Raw genomic sequence first — 23,729 nt, forward strand, 5'->3', positions numbered from 1 at the left:
GTGTGTGTGTGTGTACTCACCTAGTTGTACTCACCTAGTTGAGGTTGCGGGGGTCGAGTCCGAGCTCCTGGCCACGCCTCTTCACTGATCGCTACTAGGTCACTCTCTCTGAGCCGTGAGCTTTATCATACCTCTGCTTAAAGCTATGTATGGATCCTGCCTCCACTACATCGCTTCCCAAACTATTCCACTTACTGACTACTCTGTGGCTGAAGAAATACTTCCTAACATCCCTGTGATTCATCTGTGTCTTCAGCTTCCAACTGTGTCCCCTTGTTACTGTGTCCAATCTCTGGAACATCCTGTCTTTGTCCACCTTGTCAATTCCTCTCAGTATTTTGTATGTCGTTATCATGTCCCCCCTATCTCTCCTGTCCTCCAGTGTCGTCAGGTTGATTTCCCTTAACCTCTCCTCGTAGGACATACCTCTTAGCTCTGGGACTAGTCTTGTTGCAAACCTTTGCACTTTCTCTAGTTTCTTCACGTGCTTGGCTAGGTGTGGGTTCCAAACTGGTGCCGCATACTCCAATATGGGCCTAACGTACACGGTGTACAGGGTCCTGAATGATTCCTTATTAAGATGTCGGAATGCTGTTCTGAGGTTTGCTAGGCGCCCATATGCTGCAGCAATTATTTGGTTGATGTGTGCTTCAGGAGATGTGCCTGGTGTTATACTCACCCCAAGATCTTTTTCCTTGAGTGAGGTTTGTAGTCTCTGGCCCCCTAGACTGTACTCCGTCTGCGGTCTTCTTTGCCCTTCCCCAATCTTCATGACTTTGCACTTGGTGGGATTGAACTCCAGGAGCCAATTGTTGGACCAGGTCTGCAGCCTGTCCAGATCCCTTTGTAGTTCTGCCTGGTCTTCTATCGAGTGAATTCTTCTCATCATCTTCACGTCATCTGCAAACAGGGACACCTCAGAGTCTATTCCTTCCGTCATGTCGTTCACAAATACCAGAAACAGCACTGGTCCTAGGACTGACCCCTGTGGGACCCCGCTGGTCACAGGTGCCCACTCTGACACCTCGCCACGTACCATGACTCGCTGCTGTCTTCCTGACAAGTATTCCCTGATCCATTGTAGTGCCTTCCCTGTTATCCCTGCTTGGTCCTCCAGTTTTTGCACCAATCTCTTGTGTGGAACTGTGTCAAACGCCTTCTTGCAGTCCAAGAAAATGCAATCCTCCCACCCCTCTCTCTCTTGTCTTACTACTGTCACCATGTCATAGAACTCCAGTAGGTTTGTGACACAGGATTTCCCGCCCCTGAAACCATGTTGGCTGCTGTTGATGAGATCGTTCATTTCTAGGTGTTCCACCACTCTTCTCCTGATAATCTTCTCCATGATTTTGCTTACTATACATGTCAGTGACACTGGTCTGTAGTTTAATGCTTCATGTCTGTCTCCTTTTTTAAAGATTGGGACTACATTTGCTGTCTTCCATGCCTCAGGCAATCTCCCTGTTTCGATAGATGTATTGAATATTGTTGTTAGGGGTACACATAGCGCCTCTGCTCCCTCTCTCAATACCCATGGGGAGATGTTATCTGGCCCCATTGCCTTTGAGGTATCTAGCTCACTCAGAAGCCTCTTCACTTCTTCCTCGGTTGTGTGCACTGTGTCCAGCACTTGGTGGTGTGCCCCACCTCTCCGTCTTTCTGGAGTCCCTTCTGTCTCCTCTGTGAACACTTCTTTGAATCTCTTGTTGAGTTCCTCACATGCTTCACGGTCATTTCTTGTGTGTGTGTGTGTGTGTGTGTGTGTGTGTGTGTGTGTGTGTGTGTGTGTGTGTGTGTGTGTGTGTGTGTGTGTGTGTGTGTGTGTGTGTGTGTGTGTGTGTACGTTCTTTGTGTGAGGAGGAACAATATTTTCTGGCAGGTTAAGAGAGATGACTACATGTCATTCAACATAAGAGCCTTGCTGGAGGTCAACCGGCCCGTACTAGGCAAGTCCTCCTCAAAACCAATAATTTTTTTTTATATTTTATTTAAAAACTTTACAGCTTGATATTAAATAAAGATATAAAATGGGTACAGTAGGATCCTCAATCCTACAGAACATACACTAACCAATTATTAACAACACATTGTAATTGACATAAAAGAGGTTACCCATATACACTCACAAAATTTTCTATATAACATACTATGATAAACAATATAAACTATAACTATATAAACTATATAAAATATAAACTATATACAACTTTCAGATTTGTATAGTTAACATAGTATGACTGACATATGACAAAGGTTCACAACCTTCACAGGAGATAATCAGAGTAATAACCTACATCACAATCTCAGTTAAACAATTACATGCTCTTCCCAAAAATAACCCCTTATACTAAATAAATATTAACAAATATTACTAAATATTACTACAGCCTCTTCCAACGCCTGAGCACATTATATAAAATCTGAGACTAAACCATACTGTCCCATTACAAACTTATTAACGAGGCATTACAATTTATGGAAGTCATTATCGTTCCATCTCGCAGCAACTGGATGAGCACAGTATATAAGGCTAAAATAAAGACAGTACACTCGCTAAAAACCCACAACACTAAACACAAACATAATTTAAAAAACCTCTCATTGCGATACAATTATCGCACATGAAATATGCCCAATAAAGGCTATAAACGCACACTCTACATAAGCCCAAAAGCTCTTCACGGTCTTAAAACTATAATCTTGACACCATTCACACTTAATACATGAAGAAGGTCGTGACGACCCTGACACATCAAACACAGAATTCTCCATTCGGTACTACGTAATTACTTGATATCACCTTTGGTTTCTGTGCCCACTTGCATGCTACATACACGTATGCCACTCATCTACACCTTCATATACCCACATACACCTTACTCTCACCCCTCCCCAGGAGGCGACCCCGCTGTGTCCCCCTGAAAACCCCCTTCCCGTATGTAATCCCCAAACCCCACCCCTTACTCACTCAGCCCAAGTCGTAGATTGATGAGAAACCCTAACGTTAACATTCTATACCCTTCCGAAAAATCCTTCTCCCATCTCCTCCCATACAGTTCTCTATTACGACACATCGTACGATAAACCATTACCGCTAGTACCCGCCTCCGCACCTCACAATTCCCCCTCCCCCTCATCACCCACGATATATATATATAATCCACTATTATATAATCCAAAGCTCTTATAACACTCTCATCGAACCCTCCCACATCTAGGCTTAGTGCACGCAGAACCGACACCCCTCGGCCCCCCACCCCCTGTACTACCCTACTTAACCAATACCTAACACCCTCCAGTCCCCCACAAAAGTATACTGCATGGAACGCCGTCTCATCCTCCCCACAGATTCCACACCTTCCGCCCACAATTACCCCTCTGGTTCTTAAAACCTCCCCCGACGGTAGTATGCCATGCAAAAAACGATACATTACCTCCCTTACCCTAGGCTTTAACTTCAACTTGCTAAACCTATACCAAATACTCTTCCATGCGTACATGGGGAACAATCCCTCAACTGGTACAACAATCCTGTCTACAAGCAGCTTACACAAAACCCCTACTCGAATTTTCCTAGGTTCTCTAACCAACATCAAAGCCCTCAAAATAGTTTCACATTCCCTCAACTCCACACCACCATACAACTTACCCAACCTATCATATACTTTTCCCAGCTGCCCTCCACTCACACTTTCGCGCAAAACCTCCCATTTAAGAAACACACATTTAATCCTCCTTCTCAGATCCATCAACCCCAACCCACCCTGGCACACAGGTAACATTACAACCTCTCTCCTCAGCCAATCGCACCTTGAACCCCACAAAAAGTTAAACACTCGTCTCAGAATTCCCACAATCGCCGTCCCTGTTAATGGGAACACGGCTGCTACGTGCCAAACCTTACTATACAATAATACATTTATAACAATCACTCGTTGCACTAGAGTCAGATGATGAGGTCGCAATGCACCCAGACGCCCCTGAATCCTTTCCATTAATCTATTCGAGTTTTCCTCTCGAGCAGCGTCCAAATCATCCTTATAGGTGATACCACAAATTTTTAAAGACACCGTTTGTTTTCTCACAACGTTACATCTCCCCCCCCCTCCACCCAATCACCCAACCCCATGATCATTGACTTCTCTCTATTTACCTGCATCCCTGTTGCATTTCCGAACTGTTGCACAACATCATCCAAAACACCCAACGCCATCCCCTCCCGAACCAGGACTGTTGTATCGTCTACGTATCCTATTATTCCCGGCCACACATTCCCTACCCCCCCATCCATACCTCCACTCGTGTCACATACACAACGTTCAACCATTCTATAGAAGGGGTCCTGAATGCACGCAAACAACATTTGTGACATGGGACACCCCTGCCTAAGTCCCCTACCCATTACAATCTCCTCCCCCAAGCATCCATTAATCTGTACCCTCATCTTGGCTCCATTGTACAACGTGGTTACCCAATTAACTATTTCTTCCCCATAACCCTGCCTCCTAAGTATAGCTCCCAATGCTCCTCTTTCCACCCTGTCATAGGCCCCCTGCCAGTCTAAAGCCAACAACGCCGCCCTCCCTCCCCCCCCTTTTGACTCCACAAAACTTCTCAGTATTCCATGACCCTCAATCATCGACCTTCCAGGCAAACCATACTGTGTTTTCGAAACCACTCTCCCTACCACACATTTGAACCGATTACCCAAGACTTTAGCGAACAACTTATAATCAGCACATAACAGAGATATGGCACGGTACTCCTTGAGGGTGTGCTGCCCCTTACCCTTCTGAACCAACACTACAACTGCTGTTGCTTGCTTGTCCCCCATCACACCCTTCTCCTTCATCTGATTAAATAACCTACCCATGAAACCCCTTATCACCTCCCAATGTTGGAGATAAAATTCAGCCGGGAGACCGTCTATTCCCGGTGCTTTGCCTTTCCTCATTCCCCTTAAAGCCAACTCTATTTCCTCCTCTGTTATTACCCCCCCTAAAGCCTTTCTATCACTATTCCCTAAATTACACGTCACATACTCACACACCTTCTCTAAATCCACATTTCCCACCTTCCCACTTGTCCAATACCCTTCATACCATTTATCCGCATATGCACACATTCCTTTTGTAGTTAGTATCTCCTGACCCATTCTATAACCCCCCGCCATCTCGTGTACCTCTAACCTCGGAATAGCTGTAACCTGCTGTCTTTGTTTTTGACATCGCAACACACACGCCGATGGTTTGTCACCCCAAAGCACCTCCTCTACCCCTGCCTGCACCCTTACCACTTGAAACCTCTCATTTTGTAACTCCCTCAGTCTCCCCTTGACCTCGACAATTTCATCCATAGGATAGTTGCCCCCCACAGCCCCCTTCCCATAACAGCCCCTTAACCTGTCCTCCAGATAATTTGAAAGCCCATATTTAAAATCATTTATACGTTTGCCCACCCCCACATAATATTTCCTAATCCTTTCCTTGGCAACACAATCCCACCATTGTACGACATCTTCCACTCCCTGTGCCTCCTCGCTAAGCTCCTTCCATAGGACAGAAAATCCCTCTAACCCCTCCTCATCACTCAATGCACTTATATTTAATTTCCAGTAACTCCTGTATATTTCTGCAAGCACCTCCCACCCAACCTCCACCAACACTGCTCTATGATCTGACCATGCTACTTCAACAGTTTTGAAAGCTCTCACTACAACCCCGTGAGAAAGATACACTCTATCTAACCTCGCTGCATACCCTCTCCTAACAAATGTATGCTCTGTCTCCCACGCCCCCCCCTCGAATGCGTCTCTTAACCTAATATCCCTCAATAAATCTCGTAGGGCCACCGACACATAACCTGCCCCTTTCGGTTCCACATCACCCCTCCTAATGACGCAGTTCCAATCACCTCCTACTATTGCCACCTCCGGTAATGCACGGAAAAAAACACAAGGTCCTCGCACACAAACTCCTGCTTCACCTGTACGTTATTCTCTGCAGGCGCATATACGCTAATAAAAGCCACACGTTTCCCCATCCACAAACCATCTACGCGCAACACCCTTCCCCCTCCCCCCCCCTCACTTCTCTGCAAAACAAACGGGCTCGCCTCCCTAATTAATATACCCACCCCCCCTTTCAAACGGGCAGATGGCAGGGTTACCACCTGAAACCCCTCCATCTCCAACACCCTACCCTCCTTAAAATTGTGCTCCTGTAGGAACACAACATCCACTCTAAATTTATTCAGAAACTTTCGAAACCATTCTCTCTTTACACTATTACACAAACCATTAACGTTTACTGTCATACACCGGAGGCCTATTAAAGTTTCCACCCCTGCCTCCTCTCTTCACTCTTCCGATGGCCACCAGAACGTGTGGGACCACTTGTCACCTGCACACTTCCCTCTCTCCCCCCCCCTTCTTTCGGTGCCTCCTGTCATGGCCACCACTACCTTCACCTTCTGCCCATATTTGCTTCCCAGTCCGCTGCGCTGGCATTAGGACATCATCTGAATCCGATGCAGCGGCTCTCTTTCTTGTGACAGGCGCATCCTCCATGGCTTGGTCTGGGGATGCCTCACAATGTACCTCTACCTCCACTGTACACAGTGGCAAAGATCTCGGTGACACCTCAGTCACGCTGTCACTCCCGTCGTCCGAATAGTTCTGTTTTTGATGCCCCACAGCCTTCACCTCGTCTTCTACCACCCTGTCAGGAGCAGCCACCTCCTCAGGCGGTGACAAGGACTTCAGAACCTCGGCTAATTCCTCCTCAAGTTCCAACACTTCCTCCTGTACTTTTTGCTCAACCCGATCCACTGGAAGTGTGTCTGGACCAGGTGACTGGTCAAGGGCCTCACCCTCTCCCCCAGCCTTATACGCCTCATCCACTATCTCGCTCCATAGACGACCACGCCCTCCTTCACATCGTTGATCAACACCTGCTTCGCCCGGTGTAGAAGCGGATGTCTCCGCCCCTGGGCCAGGAGCTCGTTGCCGCTTCCCACAACCCGACGCTATGTGATCATAATCCCCACATAGTCGGCAGGTACGCCTTTGCCCCGCGTATGACACCATGACCTGTGTCCTGAATTCCTTTAGGTACTCGTAAGACGGTATGGGGTGTCGCAATGTCATTTTTAGGTTGAAAGTGCCCTCCGGCATACCTGTGTAGGCACCCGACACCCACTTACCATGCTGGGCCAAATGAACAGTTCCGTATTCCTCAAAAACTTTTCTGATATCTGTCTCATCCGCCTCAAAGGGGACATTACGCAGTTTAATCCATGTATAATGTCTGGATACATCGATCATCCTCACACGCACAGCTGGTGTTGCATCAAGACTTACGTCCTGAAAACGGTTGACCAACGACTCATAAACCGTTGCTGAGAGCAGTTTCATAAAAAATCTACGTGCTCCGTTCAATGCTACACCGTACAACTCTCCATCCTGAATTCCATATGTGTCTCTGATGATTTTAGGTAGTAATACCTGGGCTGACGCTGGCGTTATTGCCCCACTGAGAAGTTCAACACCGACAGTGTTAATCCTGCGTCTATAACTGCACGCCATGTTGACTAATGGTAGTTCTCCTGGTCTGACGACAGAGGCGCGACAAGCACCACCTCACACTACTGCTGTCAGGGAACTGAAGTGCGTTTGCGCAGGAGGTCTGCACGGCCCAATAGCGATGCAGACAATGATCCCTGCTTGGTCCTCCAGTTTTTGCACCAATCTCTTGTGTGGAACTGTGTCAAACGCCTTCTTGCAGTCCAAGAAAATGCAATCCTCCCACCCCTCTCTCTCTTGTCTTACTACTGTCACCATGTCATAGAACTCCAGTAGGTTTGTGACACAGGATTTCCCGCCCCTGAAACCATGTTGGCTGCTGTTGATGAGATCGTTCCTTTCTAGGTGTTCCACCACTCTTCTTCTGATAATCTTCTCCATGATTTTGCATACTATACATGTCAGTGACACTGGTCTGTAGTTTAATGCTTCATGTCTGTCTCCTTTTTTAAAGATTGGGACTACATTTGCTGTCTTCCATGCCTCAGGCAATCTCCCTGTTTCGATAGATGTATTGAATATTGTTGTTAGGGGTACACATAGTGCATCTGCTCCCTCTCTCAGGACCCATGGGGAGATGTTATCTGGCCCCATTGCCTTTGAGGTATCTAGCTCACTCAGAAGCCTCTTCACTTCTTCCTCGGTTGTGTGCACTGTGTCCAGCACTTGGTGGTGTGCCCCACCTCTCCGTCTTTCTGGAGTCCCTTCTGTCTCCTCTGTGAACACTTCTTTGAATCTCTTGTTGAGTTCCTCACATACTTCACGGTCATTTCTTGTGTGTGTGTGTGTGTGTGTGTGTGTGTGTGTGTGTGTGTGTGTGTGTGTGTGTGTGTGTGTGTGTGTGTGTGTGTGTGTGTGTGTACGTTCTTTGTGTGAGGAGGAACAATATTTGCTGGCAGGTTAAGAGAGATGACTACATGTCATTCAACATAAGAGCCTTGCTGGAGGTCAACCGGCCCATACTAGGCAAGTCCTCCTCAAAACCAATAATTGCTGCCCGCCTGATTTTCTAATTTTTTTCCCAGAACCACCGAACAATTTGTTTCAATACTTCAGATACTAATAAACTCAGTCCTGATGGGCTCTTGATCCAGGGAATCAGATCTCTGTTTCCTTTCGCTGGATCGAAAAAGATTGAGAAAAATAAAAAGTCACAATATATGTCAGTGAAACATTTCATCAAAAACCCGGAGCAAGAAGAGGGACGTTATGACGATGTTTCGCTCACTCCTGGACCATCTCCTAGGTGCTCTTTAACCCCCTACGGTTTTAGCGCTTTACTGTGTATTATTAATAATATTAATAAATGGTAATAGAAAGCGAAACGTTACCACGGTAACGTGGCAACGTTTCGCTCTTTACAAGCAATACAAGGACACAAGAGGGTATATATAGGTAGCACCAAAGTTCCTGGAGAGCGAAACTTTGTCACATTAGTTTGGCTAACATACTGTTAGTAATTATTTCTTCATTACTAATAAGTATTCAATAATAACAACTCTGGTTAAGAAGAATTCAGTAAAAAAGTCAGAATGACAAGATACATTTCCTTATCAAATTTAAGATAAGTTGGCTAAAATATGTGCTAAGTCACAGTGAAGTGAAGTAACAGAATGTTAATATTAACCTTTTGATGTTAAGATTAATGTTTACTTAAGTGGGCTAAAATAAGAGTTTAGTCATGGTGACAGAGATTGTGAGGCTGATGGTACACTATTATCGTTGTTTAGTAACTGACTGACTTTTGTGCTGGTTGGTGCTGCTGGTGCTGCTGCTGCTGGTGCTGCTGCTGGTGCTGCTGCTGGTACTGCTGCTGCTGGTGCTGCTGCTGGTGCTGCTGCTGGTACTGCTGCTGCTGGTGCTGCTGCTGGTGCTGCTGCTGGTGCTGCTGCTGGTGCTCTCCACCACATGTAAGTACATCTACATGTGTACTCACATGATGCTTAGTAATGTACCATGTGAAGGGTTATTAAACCAGGATAACCCAGTGTAGGGAGGGTTAGCTACCCAAGATAACTCGTGGTAGGGAGAGTTAGCCACCCAGGATAACCAGGGGTAGGGAGGGTTATCTACCCTGGATAACCCGGGGTAGGGAGGGTTAGCTACCCAAGATAACCCGTGGTAGGAAGAGTTAGCCACCCAAGATAACCCGTGGTAGGGAGGGTTTGTCACCCAGGATAACCAGGGGTAGGGAGGGTTATCTACCCTGGATAACCCGGGGTAGGGAGGGTTAGCTACCCAAGATAACCCGTGGTAGGGAGAGTTAGCCACCCAAGATAACCCGTGATAGGGAGGGTTTGCCACCCAGGATAACCAGGGGTAGGGAGGGTTATCTACCCTGGATAACCCGGGGTAGGGAGGGTTATCTACCCGGGATAGGGAGGGTTATCTACCCAGCATAACCCAGGGTAGGGATGGTTAGGCACACAGGATAATCCGGGGTAGGGAGGGTTAGCCATCCAGGATGCCACCCACACCAGATCATTAACACCCAGTAACCAACTTATTACTAGGTGAAGTGGGGCACCAGGTGTGAGGTGACTAACACCAGGTACCTACTTACTGCTAGGTGAACAGGGGCATCAGGTGTAAACAAACTTGTTTCCCGAAATGCTCAGCATAACAAGCAGCTTTCTATATAGCAGTATGTCACTGATGTCAGCTATGGTCTGTATACCTTGTACATGTACTTGTATACCTTGTACATGTACTGGTATACCTTGTACATGTACTTGTATACCTTGTACATGTACTGGTATACCTTGTACATGTACTTGTATACCTTGTACATGTACTGGTATACCTTGTACATGTAGTAAATCAAGATATTATTATTATTATTATTAATATTTCAACGTTTTTACTCATCAGGAGATCGAACACCAGTCCTCCAATGTATTAGCCGAGGCCGCTACCAACTGAGCCACGAAGATACAACCTCACTCCCCGAATAAACCACACATTATTCTCCATTAATAACTCAACGGTTAATTTCCCGAGTCACAGAGGACAGTCAAGATGATCGTTGAGGTGTTGCTGTTAGTGTTGCTGGCTCTCCTAGTTGTGTATTACTTCCACCAGTACCCTGTCAAGAATCTTCCTCCAGGTATGTATACATGATGCATAGCATACATACATACATACATACATACATATATGTATTTGCAAAACAACCACTGTGAAAGAATAGAGAAATTCCAAGAGCTTTCGTGACTACTCACATTATCAAGGAACTATAAAAGTAATGTATGTGCCAAGACCAGGGTCCTGGCACGGGTCTTAATCTTGAGATGACCCGTCTCTGGCTCCTGAAGGAGAATTGATTCTTCATTGTTGCAGCATATGCTGCTCAAGTACTGTTCTGGACAGTTCAGCTAGTGTGCCTCATAAGAAACCATGATTTAGTACTGAGGTTACTCCATCTCAGCTGTTTCCTGAGCTGGGGACTGGGCTCTGTCCGCTCTGATAATCTGCAGATACATGGCATCCACTGTCTCCTCCTCTGTCAGTAGGCACACCCTCAGGAGTGTGCTGACCATCTGCCGGAACATACTCTGTTGTTCCGTGGAGGTGATTGTGTATTGTGTTGCAGATAATATCCGTGAATGCCTTGATGAGTGTTAAGAGATCCTCCCTGTTGAGGGCCTGCATTGTCGGTGGGTTCGAAGCAGCGGATATTATCTGAGCTGTTGTAATCTGTGGGGACTGCTGAGGGTTGTATTTCTTCACTGTGCACGCAGTGGCCTGTTGCTGTATGCCAAGTTGTGTACCCGGCATCTGCTGGTGAGGTGCAGGCACAGCCTGCATAGTGGCTGTGCCTGGCAAGGAGGCCGGTGGGGGCTCGTGTAGTGCCGTCTGCTGATTGCGTTGCCCAAATGTTTCCTGTTGGCGCCGCTTGTTCTTCATGTTTTTATTTCTTCGTTGCGGTAGTGGGGGAGGATGCTCCTGTTCATGACGCCTGGTTGAGTCATCTAGGGTCGGAAATTCCTGGGCATTGAGTTGGGTTGCCTGATGAGAGTTCTGCAGCATGTCAAGATTCTCTGCACCCATCGTCTGCTGACGGTGATGCTCTGCCGTAGCCTGCTGTCTCATCGTTGGTGTCTTCCAGGCCTCACGAATTCTAGCGAGCCTCTCGGGGCATCGAGGGTTCCAGGCATGGTGTTTCTGCCTGCAATTCGGGCATCGTGGAGTGGGTGGCGATGCATTCTTCAGCTTGGTGATGCATTCCTCGGTAGGGTGGCGCTGGCTACAGACACCGCAGATTACTCTGTTCGGACAGAGTGCACCCAGGTGTCCGTAACGCTGGCACTTGAAACAGTAAACTGGTTCTGCCCTGAAGGTCCTGACATCATACCTGCCCCAAGAACCGAGGTCCAGTTGGGATGGCAGCGGTCCTACATGTTGAATGAGGACCTGCCGGGTTGGTGCGTTGCCTGCCGACACGACACTGGGGTGAGCTATTACTGCCTCGATGGGCATAATCAGCGGGTATCGCCTCACTACACCCTTGGTGATCTGCCGAGAATCCAGTTCCTCCAGAGTAAAGGAGCGGTCTGTCTCCATGGCTTTCTTCAAGGTGGTATGCATTTCCCTGTTGATAGGAGTCAGTATTGGTTGTCTTATGTTGAACCATATCTTGAACCTCAGTTTGTGCCGTGTTTCCAGGTGTGTAACCACGCCATAGTGGGTTTTGTGTTCCCCATAAGCCTTTACCTTGAATCTGGAAGGTGATTTGAGCTGGTTTACCTGCTCCTTGGAGGGACGGTGTGTCCCTTCCGTATTCGCTGGCTGCATGGTTAGGCTTGTCAGATCTAGAAACTTTTCCTCTGATGACACGTGGTCTCGCAACTTCTTCGCTAGGATTGCGCCCCACATTTCTAAATCCGAGTCGTCCATTTCTAAATCCGAGTCATCCGTCGTGTCCCTGGAGCATCGTGACATCTTCCCTTTGGCAGAAGCCATGTGTCTGTCCACGTAAGTCTGACTTCTGTGTGTGTGTCCCTGATTCGACTGATGTGAAGTGTGGTCTACCTGTATGGTCTGTTTTGATATAAAAGTAATTTTTTTTTTTTTTTTTTACACAGGGTTTGACAAGGTTAAGGATCCCTAGCTTTATTGACAAGCTATTTACAGGTTAAGGATTCCTAACTTTATTGGCACGCTAAGAGCATCATAGGAATGCATATAAAGGGTCTAGACCACACCTCACCATCACATCCCACAACAAAGCAACACCTGAAGCTCAACTCATAAGAAAGAGAACTCTGCAGCAGGTCCGCTGGCCAAACTAGACAGGTCCTTCACGCAACCCACGAACAAAATATTTTGCTCAATAATTAAGAATTTTAAAAGTTATCATTTGTCCAATGTATTATTAAATTCTTCCTATATATATATATACATATATATATATATACATATATATACATATATATACATATATATACATATATATATATATATATATATATATATAAATGTATATATATTTATATATATATATATAAATATATATAAATATATATATATATAAATATATATATATATATATAAATATATATATATATATATATATATATATATATATATATATATATATATATATATATATATATATATATATATATATATTTCCTAGACTGCCTTCCTGCAGTCTAGGAAAACGCAATCAACGCACCCCTCTCTCTCGTGTCTTACTTCTGTTACCTTGTCATAAAATTCCAGGAGGTTTGTGATACAAGATTTGCCTTCCATGAACCCAAGATGGTTTTCATTTATAATCTTGTTTCGTTCCAGGTGTTCGACCACTCTCCTCCTGATAATCTTCTCCATGACTTTGCACACAATACATATCAGAGACACAGGTCTGCAGTTTAGCGCCTCGTTTCTGTTTCCTTTCTTAAATAAGGGGACTACATTTGCTGTCTTCCATTTCTCATGTAGTTGCCCAGTTTCAAGGGATATGTTGAAAATTGTGGTTAGAGGCACGCACAGCATCTCTGCTCCTTCTCTAAGGACCCATGGGGAGATGTCCGGCCCCATCGCCTTTGAGGTATCAAGGTCACTTAGCAGCTTCTTCACCTCCTCCTCGGTTGTTCGTATGTCATCCAACACTTGGTGGAATATTCCCTCTTGATGTTCCCTTCTGTGCTGACTTCCCACAGCCCTTCCTGTCTCTACTGTAAAAACTTCCTTAAATCTCCTGTTTAACTCCTCACATACCTCCTGGTCATTTCTTGTGAGTTCTCCCCCTTCCGTCCTTAATCTGATCACCTGGTCTTTGACTGTTGTCTTCCTCCTGATGTGGCTATACAACAGTTTCGGGTCAGTCTTGATTTTCGATGCTATGTCATTTTCATACTGTCGCTGGGCCTCCCTCCTTACCTGTGCGTACTCGTTCCTGGCTCTGCGACTGATCTCCCTATTTTCGTGTGTTCTCTGCCTTCTATACTTTTTCCATTCTCTATTGCACTTTGTTTTTGCCTCCTTACACCGTCGGGTAAACCAGGGGCTCGTTCTGGTCTTCCCGTTGTTTCTGTTGCCCATGGGAATAAACCTTTCCACTGCCTCCTTGCATTTTGTTGTTACATATTCCATCATTTCATTTACTGGCTTTCCTGCCAGTTCTCTGTCCCACGGGACCTCCTGCAGGAAGTTCCTCAACCCTATGTAGTCCCCTCTTTTATAGTCAGGATTTTCCCATTCAACTCCTGTTACTCTCTCCACTTTCAGCTCTACTATATATTCAAAGCACAGAACCACGTGGTCGCTAGCTCCTAGGGGACTCTCATACGTGATGTCCTCAATGTCTGAACTGCCCAGGGTGAACACAAGGTCCAATCTTGCTGGTTCATCCTCCCCTCTCACTCTGGTAGTGTCCTTAACATGTTGGTGCATGAGGCTTTCCAGCACCACGTCCATCATCTTGGCTCTCCGTGTTTCGGGACCCCCATATGGCTCCAGGTTTTCCCAGTCAATCTCCCTGTGGTTGAAATCCCCCATAACCAGCAACTTTCCTCTGCTGGAGTGAGATCTTCTTGCCACCTCAGCAAGTGTGTCCACCATTGCTCTGTTGCTCTCTTCATATTCCTCTCTTGGCCTCCTGCCGTTCTGTGGTGGATTATACATCACTGCAATGACTACCTTGTGTTCCCCAGACTGAAGTGTACCTACTATGTAGTCTCTTTCTCCCATCTCATCTATGCCTTCCATTTTCTCGAATTTCCATCTGTTTTTTACTAGCAGAGCAACCCCACCTCCCCCTCTGCCCCTTCTATCTTTCCTCATGATCTGGTATCCTGGTGGGAAGATTGCATCTGTTATTGTCCCCGTGAGTTTTGTTTCTGTAACTGCTATGATGTCTGGGGACTTCTCATTGATTCTTTCTTGCCATTCCTCATGTTCATTCGTTAATCCATCTGCATTTGTGTACCAAACCTTCAGCTTCTGTTCTAATGCTGTAACTGTGGTGCGGGGGGTGAGAACAGAGGGATCGGTGTGTGATGGTTGGTTTGGATTGTTCAGTTGCCTTGGGGGTGTCGTGGATGAGGTCCTTCTGCAGGTGTTTCTGGGGGGTGTGCTTGTCCTTCCACTTGTTCCTGGGTTATTCTGCTCTCCTTTTTCATTTCCTCCCATTTCTCCTTTCGTTTCTGAACTCTCTCTTTCATCGTCTTTCTTTCCTCCTGCGTTCTGTCTCGATCGAGGTACACACTCATGAACTCCTGCCTGCCTCTCAGCCGTGCTTTCTCCTGCAGGATCATGGTTCGGGTTGATTCTGCCTTGAAAATTACTTTGAGAGGCCGATTCCTTTTCTTTGTGAACCACCCGATTCTCCGAAAATTTGCCACCTGGGTGTGTGTGTGTTTACTCACCTATTTGTACTCACCTATTTGTGGTTGCAGGGGTCGATTCATAGCTCCTGGCCCCGTCTCTTCACTGATTGCTATAGGTCCTCTCTCTCCCTGCTCCATGAGCTTTATCATACCTCGCTTTAAAACTATGTATGGTTCCCGCCTCCACTACTTCACTTTCTAGGCTATTCCACGGCTTGACTACTCTATGACTGAAGAAGTGTGTGTGTGTGTGTGTGTGTTTGTGTTGTGTGTGTGTGTGTATGTGTGTGTGTGTGTGTGTGTCTGTGTGTGTGTCTGTATGTGTGTGTGTGTGTGTGTGTGTCTGTGTGTGTGTCTGTATGTGTGTATGTGTGTGTGTGTTCGTGTGTGTGTCTCCATGATAAAGTAGTCAGTGATCACGTGTGGTCATACCTGTCCTAAGCTGTCTGGCTTGTTGTAGTGTTTTAGAATCCCAGGTTCAAGTGTTGAAGAAGGAGATTCTACTTCTTCAGGAGGAAAATAGAAAGCTGAAGCTTCGCATAGATGAGTTTGTGAGTGAGTGTGAGAAGGATTTAGCTGGTAAGAAGGAAAAAGCTACCAGCAGTGATTTGGAGAGTGGCAGCAGCTCTAAGTGGCAAGTGGTTCACAAATCAGGAAGAAGAATGATAAGGAAGGCTAATAAAGAAGATGTGAAGGTAGGAAATTGATTCTCTGTTCTTCAAGACGAGTGTACTTCAATGGTTAGTGAGGTTAAAGGTACCACTGACTCCCCTGCTTATCAAGGTAAGAATATTCTGATTGTGGTAAGACATATGGACCATGCTTTTTGCAACAGAGATAGAAAGGTCAGACAGAGGGTGTGAATCCTGGAGCTGGTGTTGGTGACATAGTCAGCAGGTTGGATAATATTATGTCAGGGAATGGGAACAAGCCCATTATCTGTCTTAGTGCTGGTGGTAATGACACTGGGAATGGCAGGAGACAGGAGCTGCTGGATAAGTATAGGTCAGCCAAAGATGTAGTCAGGTCTAAGGGAGGCATCCCAATCAAATGTAGATTCTTGCCTGGAACGGGAGTGGGCAATGAATGGATGTCTAGGGCAATTGGTATAAATTGCTGGCTAGACAGGTACTGCAAGGAACTTGCAATCCCATTCACTGATAATTGAGATATATTCTATGGTAAACATGATATGTATGCAAGGGATGAGGCTCATCTCTCAGGGGCTGGAGTGGTTGCATTAGCCAGTTCGATTGAGGGGGTTATTGGTGAATTGTCTAGGACTTTAAACTGATAGATTATAGAGGTATAGGTGTTTGTGGGAAACAATCAGGGCGCAGTACTAGGGTAGAAAATAGCAGATATTACTGGGATACCTCAGGGATATGTTTAAAAGACAATATTTAAAATAAAGTTGCTAGTAAAGGCATATTAACTGATCTATAAACAAAGAGAGATAGTAGAATGCAACGAGTAACTAGCTCCCATAAGGTTTACTATACAAATAGTATGAGTCTAAGAAATAAGACAGATGAGCTAAGATTACTTACAAGTGCAGGTAATATAGATATTATTGCTATAACAGAGACCTGGTTCAACTTGAACGATAGAGAAATTCCTTCTGAATGCAACATACAGGGTTATAAACTATTCCATACTGCTAGGGTCAACAGGAAGGGTGGTGGAGTGGCGATGTATGTCAGAGATAATTTAAATTGTTGTGTTAGACAAGATTGGAAACATCGGACACAGAATCTGTTTGGCTACAGTTTCTCGAGGGCCGTGAAAAGCTAATTTTGGGTGTGATTTATAGGCATTCTCTATCAAACCTCGATAGAGAGTGCAGTAAGCTGTTATGGGATGAAATTCATAAGGCATCTAGATATGAAAATGTTGTGCTAATGGGAGATTTTTTACTTTAGACAAATTTATTGGAACAATGTGACAGGAAATCTTGAGTCTAGTGACTTTCTTGATATGGCTCAGAATTGCTTTTTAAAACAGGTTGTGACAGAACCAACCAGAGGAAACAATCTGCTTGACTTGGTTCTTGCCAACAAAGAATCACTAATTAATAATTTTGAGGTTAATGATGAACTTGGGGAAAGTGATCACAAATTGCTTTGTTTCAAAATATCATGGAGTTTCCCGGATAACTGTAATCAAATCTCTGTCCCAGACTTCCACTTGGCTGACTTCATGGGACTGAAAAATTACCTGGGTGGGCTAAATTGGGATGTCCTAACTATGGGTCAGGTAGGTGATCTTGGTTGCCAATATGACGCTTTTCAGGGCATAGTTCTAGCTGCCCAGACAACTTTGGTTCCTAGTTAGAAAATTAGATCTAACAAAAATGATCCCAAATGGATGAACAATAGATTAAAACATCTCATTGGTCAAAAGAGAGGCATATATAGGCGTATCAAAAGAGGGGATGGGCAGTTAAGAAATCAAAATATTCTATTAAACAGAGAAATAAAAAAAAAAGGAATAAGAAAAGTAACAAGGGATTGTTAGGTTAAGGTCGCAAGGGATTCGAAAACTAACCCAAAAGGGTTCTTTCAGGTATACAGAAGTAAGTTAGGGACAAGATTGGCCCACTTAAGAGTAAATCAAGTCAGATCCCTGATAGTGATAAGGATATGTTTGAAATTTTCAGTACTTACTTCTTCTCAGTTTTTCACCAGGAAAATGCTAGCAAAATTCCAGAAATAATAGATTATGTAGAACAGGGCTATAATAGACTATGCACGATTGCGGTAACTAGTGATATGGTTCTCAGAAAAATACAGAAATTAATACCTAACAAATCCCCAGGCCCTGATGAACTGTTTGCAAGGATGCTAAAGGAATGTAAAGAGGAACTTAGTAAACCTTTGGCTAATCTTTTTAACATATCACTACAAACTGGCATAGTGCCTGATAAATAGAAAATGGCAAATGTAATACCTATTTACAAGGCAGGTGACAGGTCCTTGGCTTCGAACTACAGACCAATAAGCCTTACCTCCATAGTGGGAAAATTTATGAAATCAATATTTGCCGAAGCAATTCGTAGCCATCTTGATAGGCACAGATTGATTAATGAATCTCAACACGGTTTTACAAAGGGGCATTCCTGTCTTACCAATTTACTAACTTTCTTCACTAAGGTGTTTGAGGAGGTAGATCATGGTATTGAATATGATATTGTGTATACGGACTTCAGTAAGGCTTTCGATAGAGTTCCCATCAGAGGTTATTGAGGAAACTTAAGGCACACGGAATAGGAGGAGAAATTTTTTCCTGGGTATAGGCATGCCTGACAAATAGGCAGCAGAGAGTTTGCATAAATGGGGAGAAATCAGAATGGGGGCACGTCACAAGGGGTGTTCCTCAGGGGTCAGTGTTGGGCCCGTTGTTGTTCACATTTTACATAAACGACATAAATAAGGGAATAAATAGCGACATAAGTAAATTTGCTAATGACACCAAAATAGGACCGTCCAATTCATTCTAATGAAGACACTAGAGCACTCCAGGATGATTTGAATAAACTCATGCTGTGGTCGGAGAAGTGGCAGATACAGTTTAATATAGATAAATGCAAGGTTCTAAATGTTGGACAGGTAAATAACCATGCGACATATAAACTAAATAACGTAGATCTGAATACTACTGATTGTGAAAATGATTTCGGAGTTCTGGTTAGCAGTAATCTAAAACCAAGACAACAGTGTATTAGTGTTCGCAATAAAGCTAACAGAATTCTTGGCTTCATATCTAGAAGTATAAATAATAGAAGTCCTCAGGTTGTTCTTCAACTCTATATATCCTTGGTTAGGCCTCATTTAGATTATGCTGCTCAGTTCTGGTCACCGTATTACAGAGTGGATATAAATGCTCTGGAAAACGTACAGAGGAGGATGACAAAGATGATCCCATGTATCAGAAATCTTCCCTATGAGGATAGACTGAGGCCCTGAATCTGCACTCTCTAGAAAGGCGTAGAATTAGGGGGGATATGATTTAGGTGTATAAATGGAAAACAGGAATTAATAAAGAGGATGTAAATAGCGTGCTGAAAATATCTAACACAGACAGGACTCGCAGCAAGGGCTTTAAATTGGAAAAAATCAGATTCAGGAAGGATATAGGAAAGCACTGGTTTGGTAATAGAGTTGTGGATGAGTGGAACAAACTCCCGAGTACCGCCATAGAAGCTAAGATGTTGTGTAGTTTTAAAAATAGGTTGGATAAATACATGAGTGGGTGTGGGTGGGTGTGAGTTGGACCTGACTAGCTACTAGGTCGCATGCAGTGCTCCTCCCTTAAGTGACATGTCTAACATCACTAGGTCAAGGCATTGGCTTAAGCCGGTGGGGAGAATTGGAGCTGCCTCGCATAGACCAGTAGGCCTGTTACAGTGTTCCTTATTTCTTATGTTCTTATGAGGGCAAATATTCTAGTAGTGGGATGGATCTGTGAAGGACCTGCCTAGTATGGGCCAACAGGCTTGCTGCAGTGTTCCTCCTTTCATATGTTTCTTATATTCTTAATTCTTCCTCCGTAAGCCATGTGTGTCGTAAGAGGCATGCTAGTGGCATGCTAGTGGCATGCTAGCGGCATGCTACTGGCATGCTAGTGGCATGCTAGTGGCATGCTAGCGGCATGTTAGCGGCATGCTAGCGGCATGCTAGCGGCATGCTAGTGGCATACTAGCGGCATGCTAGCGGCATGCTAGCGGCATGCTAGTGGCATGCTAGTGGCATGCTAGTGGCATGCTAGCGGCATGCTAGTGGCATGCTAGCGGCATGCTAGTGGCATGCTAGCGGCATGCTAGTGGCATGCTAGTGGCATGCTAGTGGCATGCTAGCGGCATGCTAGTGGCATGCTAGTGGCATGCTAGTGGCATGCTAGTGGCATGCTAGCGGCATGCTAGTGGCATGCTAGTGGCATGCTAGTGGCATGCTAGCGGCATGCTAGTGGCATGCTAGTGGCATGCTAGTGGCATGCTAGTGGCATGCTAGTGGCATGCTAGTGGCATGCTAGTGGCATGCTAGTGGCATGCTAGCGGCATTGTACCCATCAACTAGCTTTATATACATTCACACATTGTAACCTACGCAAAGAAACAATTACTTTAGTTTAAAACGCCGGGAGCAAAGGGCAATTAACCCCTTCTGTATACAACGCTAAATTTAAAAAGAGAAACTTTGGATTTTCTTATTAGGTCACCCTACCTCGGTGGGATATGGCCGGTTTGTTGAAAAAAATATATACTCACCTAATTGTACTCACCTAAATTTGGTTGCAGGGGTTGAGACTCAGCTCCTGGCCTCGCATCTTCACCGAGTGCTACTGGGTCCTCTCTCTCTCCCAGCTCCATGAGCTTCATCATACCTCATCTTACAGCTATGTATGGTTCCTGCCTCCACTACGTCACTTACTAGGCTATTCCACTTCCTAACTACTCTATGACTGAAGAAATACTTCCTAACATCCCTGTGAATCATCTGGGTCTTCAACTTCCAATTGTGACCTCTTGTTTCTGTGTCCCCTCTCTGGAACATCCTGTCTCTGTCCACTTTGTCTATTCCATGTAGTATTTTGTATGTCGTTATCATGTCTTCCCTAACCCTCCTGTCCTCCAGTGTCGTCAGGCCGATTTCCCTTAACCTTTCTTCATAGGACATTCCCCTTAGCTCTGGAACTAACCTTGTTGCAAACCTTTGCACTTTATCTAGTTTCTTGCCGTACTTGATCAAGTGCGGGTTCCAAACAGGTGCTGCATACTCCAGTATTTGCCTAACGTACACGATGTACAGTGTCTTGAACGATTCCTTACTAAGGTATCGGAACCCTGCTCTCAGGTTTGCCAGGCGCCCATATGCTGCAGCAGTTATCTGGTTGATGTGTGCCTCAAGAGACGTGCTCGGTGTTATACTCATCCCAAGATCTTTCTCCTTGAGTGAGGTTTGCAGTCTTTGGCCACCTAGCCTATACTCCGTCTGTGGTCTTCTTTGCCCTTACCTGATCTTCAGGACTTTGCATTTGGCGGGGTTAAATTCAGGAAGCCAGTTGCTGGACCAGGTATCCAGTCTCTCCAGGTCTCTTTGAAGTCCTGCCTGATCCTCATCTGATTTAATTCTTCTCATTAACTTCACATCATCTGCGAACAGGGACACCTCTGAGTCTAACCCTCCCATCGAGTCATTTACATATACCAAAAATAGCACTGGTCCTTAGACCGACCCCTGTGGGACCCTGCTCGTCACAGGTGCCCACTGTGATACCTCATCACATACCATGACTCGTTGTTTCCTCCCTGTCAGGTATTCTCTGATCCATTGCAGTGCCATTCCTGCTATACGCACCTGATCCTCCAGCTTCTGCACTAATCTCTTGTGAGGAACTGTGTCAAAGGCCTTCTTGCAGTCCAAGAAGATGAAATCAACCCACTCCTCTCTCGCGTGTCTTACTTCTGTTACTTTATCATAAAATTCCAGAAGGTCTGTGACACAGCATTTGCCTTCCATGAATCAGTGCTGGTTGTCATTTATGCTCTTATCCAGGTGCTCCACCACTCTCTTCCTGATAATCTTCTTCATGACTTTGCATACTATACACGTCAGTGACACTGGTCTGTAGTTTAGTGCCTCTTTTCTGTCTCCTTTTTTTAAAAATGGGAACTAAATTTGCCGTCTTCCATACCTCAGGTAGTTGCCCAGTTTGAAGCTATGTGTTGAAGATTGTGGTTAGTGGCACATACAGCATATCCGCTCACTGTCTAAGTACCCACGGGGATATGTTGTCCTTGGAGGTATCAAGGTCACTTAACAGCTTCTTCACCTCCTCCTCAGTTGCACGTATGTCATCCAACACTTGTTGGAATATTCCTTGCTGGTGTCCCCCTCTGTTCTGTGTGTGTGAGTGTGAGTGTATTCACCTATTTGTACTCACCTATTTGTGGTTGCAGGGATCGAGCCATAACTCCGGGCCCCGCCTCTTCACTGATCACTACTAAGTCCTCTCTTTCTCCCTGCTCCATGAGCTTTATCAGACCTCGTCTAAAAACTATGTGTGGTTCCTGCCTCCCCTACGTCACTTGCCAGACTATTCCACTTCCTGACAACTCTATGACTAAAGAAATACTTCCAAATATCCCTTTGACTCATCTGAGTCTTCAAGTCCCAATTGTGACCCCTTCTTTCTGAGTCCCATCTCTGAAACATCATATCTGTCCATCTTATCAATTACTCGCAGTACTTTGTATGTCGTTATCATGTCTCCCCTGACCCTCTTGTGCTCTAGTGTCGTCATGCCGATTTCCCTTAACCTTTCTTCGTAGGACATTCCCCTTAGCTCTGGAAATAGTCTTGTTGTAAACCTTTGCACTTTCTCTAATTTCTTGGCGAGCTTGAAAAGGTATGGGTTCCAGACTGGTGCTGCATGCTCCAGTATGGGTCTGACGTATATGGTGTATAGTGTCTTGAACGATTCCTTACTGAGGAATCGAAATACTTTTCTCAGGTTTAACATGTGCCCATATGCTGCAGAAGTTATCTGGTTGATGTGTGGTTCTGGAGAGGTGCTCGGTATCATACTCACCCCAAGATCCTTTTCCTTGAGTGAGGTTTGCAGTCTTTGTCCACCTAGCCTATACTCTGTCTGCGGTCTTCTTTGAGCTTCCCTGATCTTCATGACTTTGCATTTGGCGGAGCTAAATTCGAGAAGCCAGTTGATGGACCAGGTGTCCAGTCTGTCAAGGTCTCTTTGTAGTCCTGCTAGTTATCATTTTGTCCTAGGCACATGCTGTGTGTGTGTGTGTGTGTGTGTGTGTGTGTGTGTGTGTGTACTCACCTATTTGTGGTTGCAGGGGTCGAGTCCTAGCTCCTGACCCCGCCTCTTCACTGATCACTACTAGGTCCTCTCTTTCTCCCTGCTCTATGAGCTTTATCAAACCTCGTCTAAAAGCTATGTATGGTTCCTGCCTCCACTACGTCACTTAAAAGACTATTCCACTTCCTGTGTGTGTGTGTGTGTGTGTGTGTGTGTGTGTGTGTGTGTGTGTGTGTGTGTGTGTGTGTGTGTGTGTGTGTGTGTGTGTGAGTGTGTGTGTGTGTATGTGTGTGTGTGTGTGTGTGTGTGAGAGAGAGAGTGTGTGTGTGTGTGTGTGTGTACTCACCTAGTTGAGGTTGCAGGGGTCGAGTCCGAGCTCCTGGCCCCGCCTCTTCACTGATCGCTACTAGGTCACTCTCCCTGAACCGTGAGATTTATCATACCTCTGCTTAAAGCTATCTATGGATCCAGCCTCCACTACATCGCTTCCCAAA

The 23,729-nt window shown here is 45.2% G+C and overlaps 1 protein-coding gene across 2 annotated transcripts in view; it reads left to right on the plus strand.

Moving 5' to 3' along the window:
* The first annotated feature begins 9,296 nt into the window (after positions 1–9,296).
* The window catches only part of LOC128705483 (cytochrome P450 2L1), a 309,064-nt gene continuing 294,631 nt past the window's right edge, over positions 9,297–23,729 (plus strand). Inside the window, exons 1-2 of one of the 2 annotated variants that reach the window (XM_070104508.1) lie at positions 9,297–9,492; positions 10,454–10,688. In XM_070104508.1, the coding sequence (XP_069960609.1) occupies positions 10,601–10,688 (88 nt within the window). In that variant the 5' untranslated portion in view covers positions 9,297–9,492; positions 10,454–10,600. The remainder of the gene's footprint in view (positions 9,493–10,453; positions 10,689–23,729) is intronic. The other variant, XM_070104507.1, reaches the window with a different exon arrangement.

The sequence above is a fragment of the Cherax quadricarinatus genome, chromosome 92 (genome assembly GCF_038502225.1).
Source record: "Cherax quadricarinatus isolate ZL_2023a chromosome 92, ASM3850222v1, whole genome shotgun sequence".
In the NCBI taxonomy this organism is placed as follows: domain Eukaryota; kingdom Metazoa; phylum Arthropoda; class Malacostraca; order Decapoda; family Parastacidae; genus Cherax; species Cherax quadricarinatus.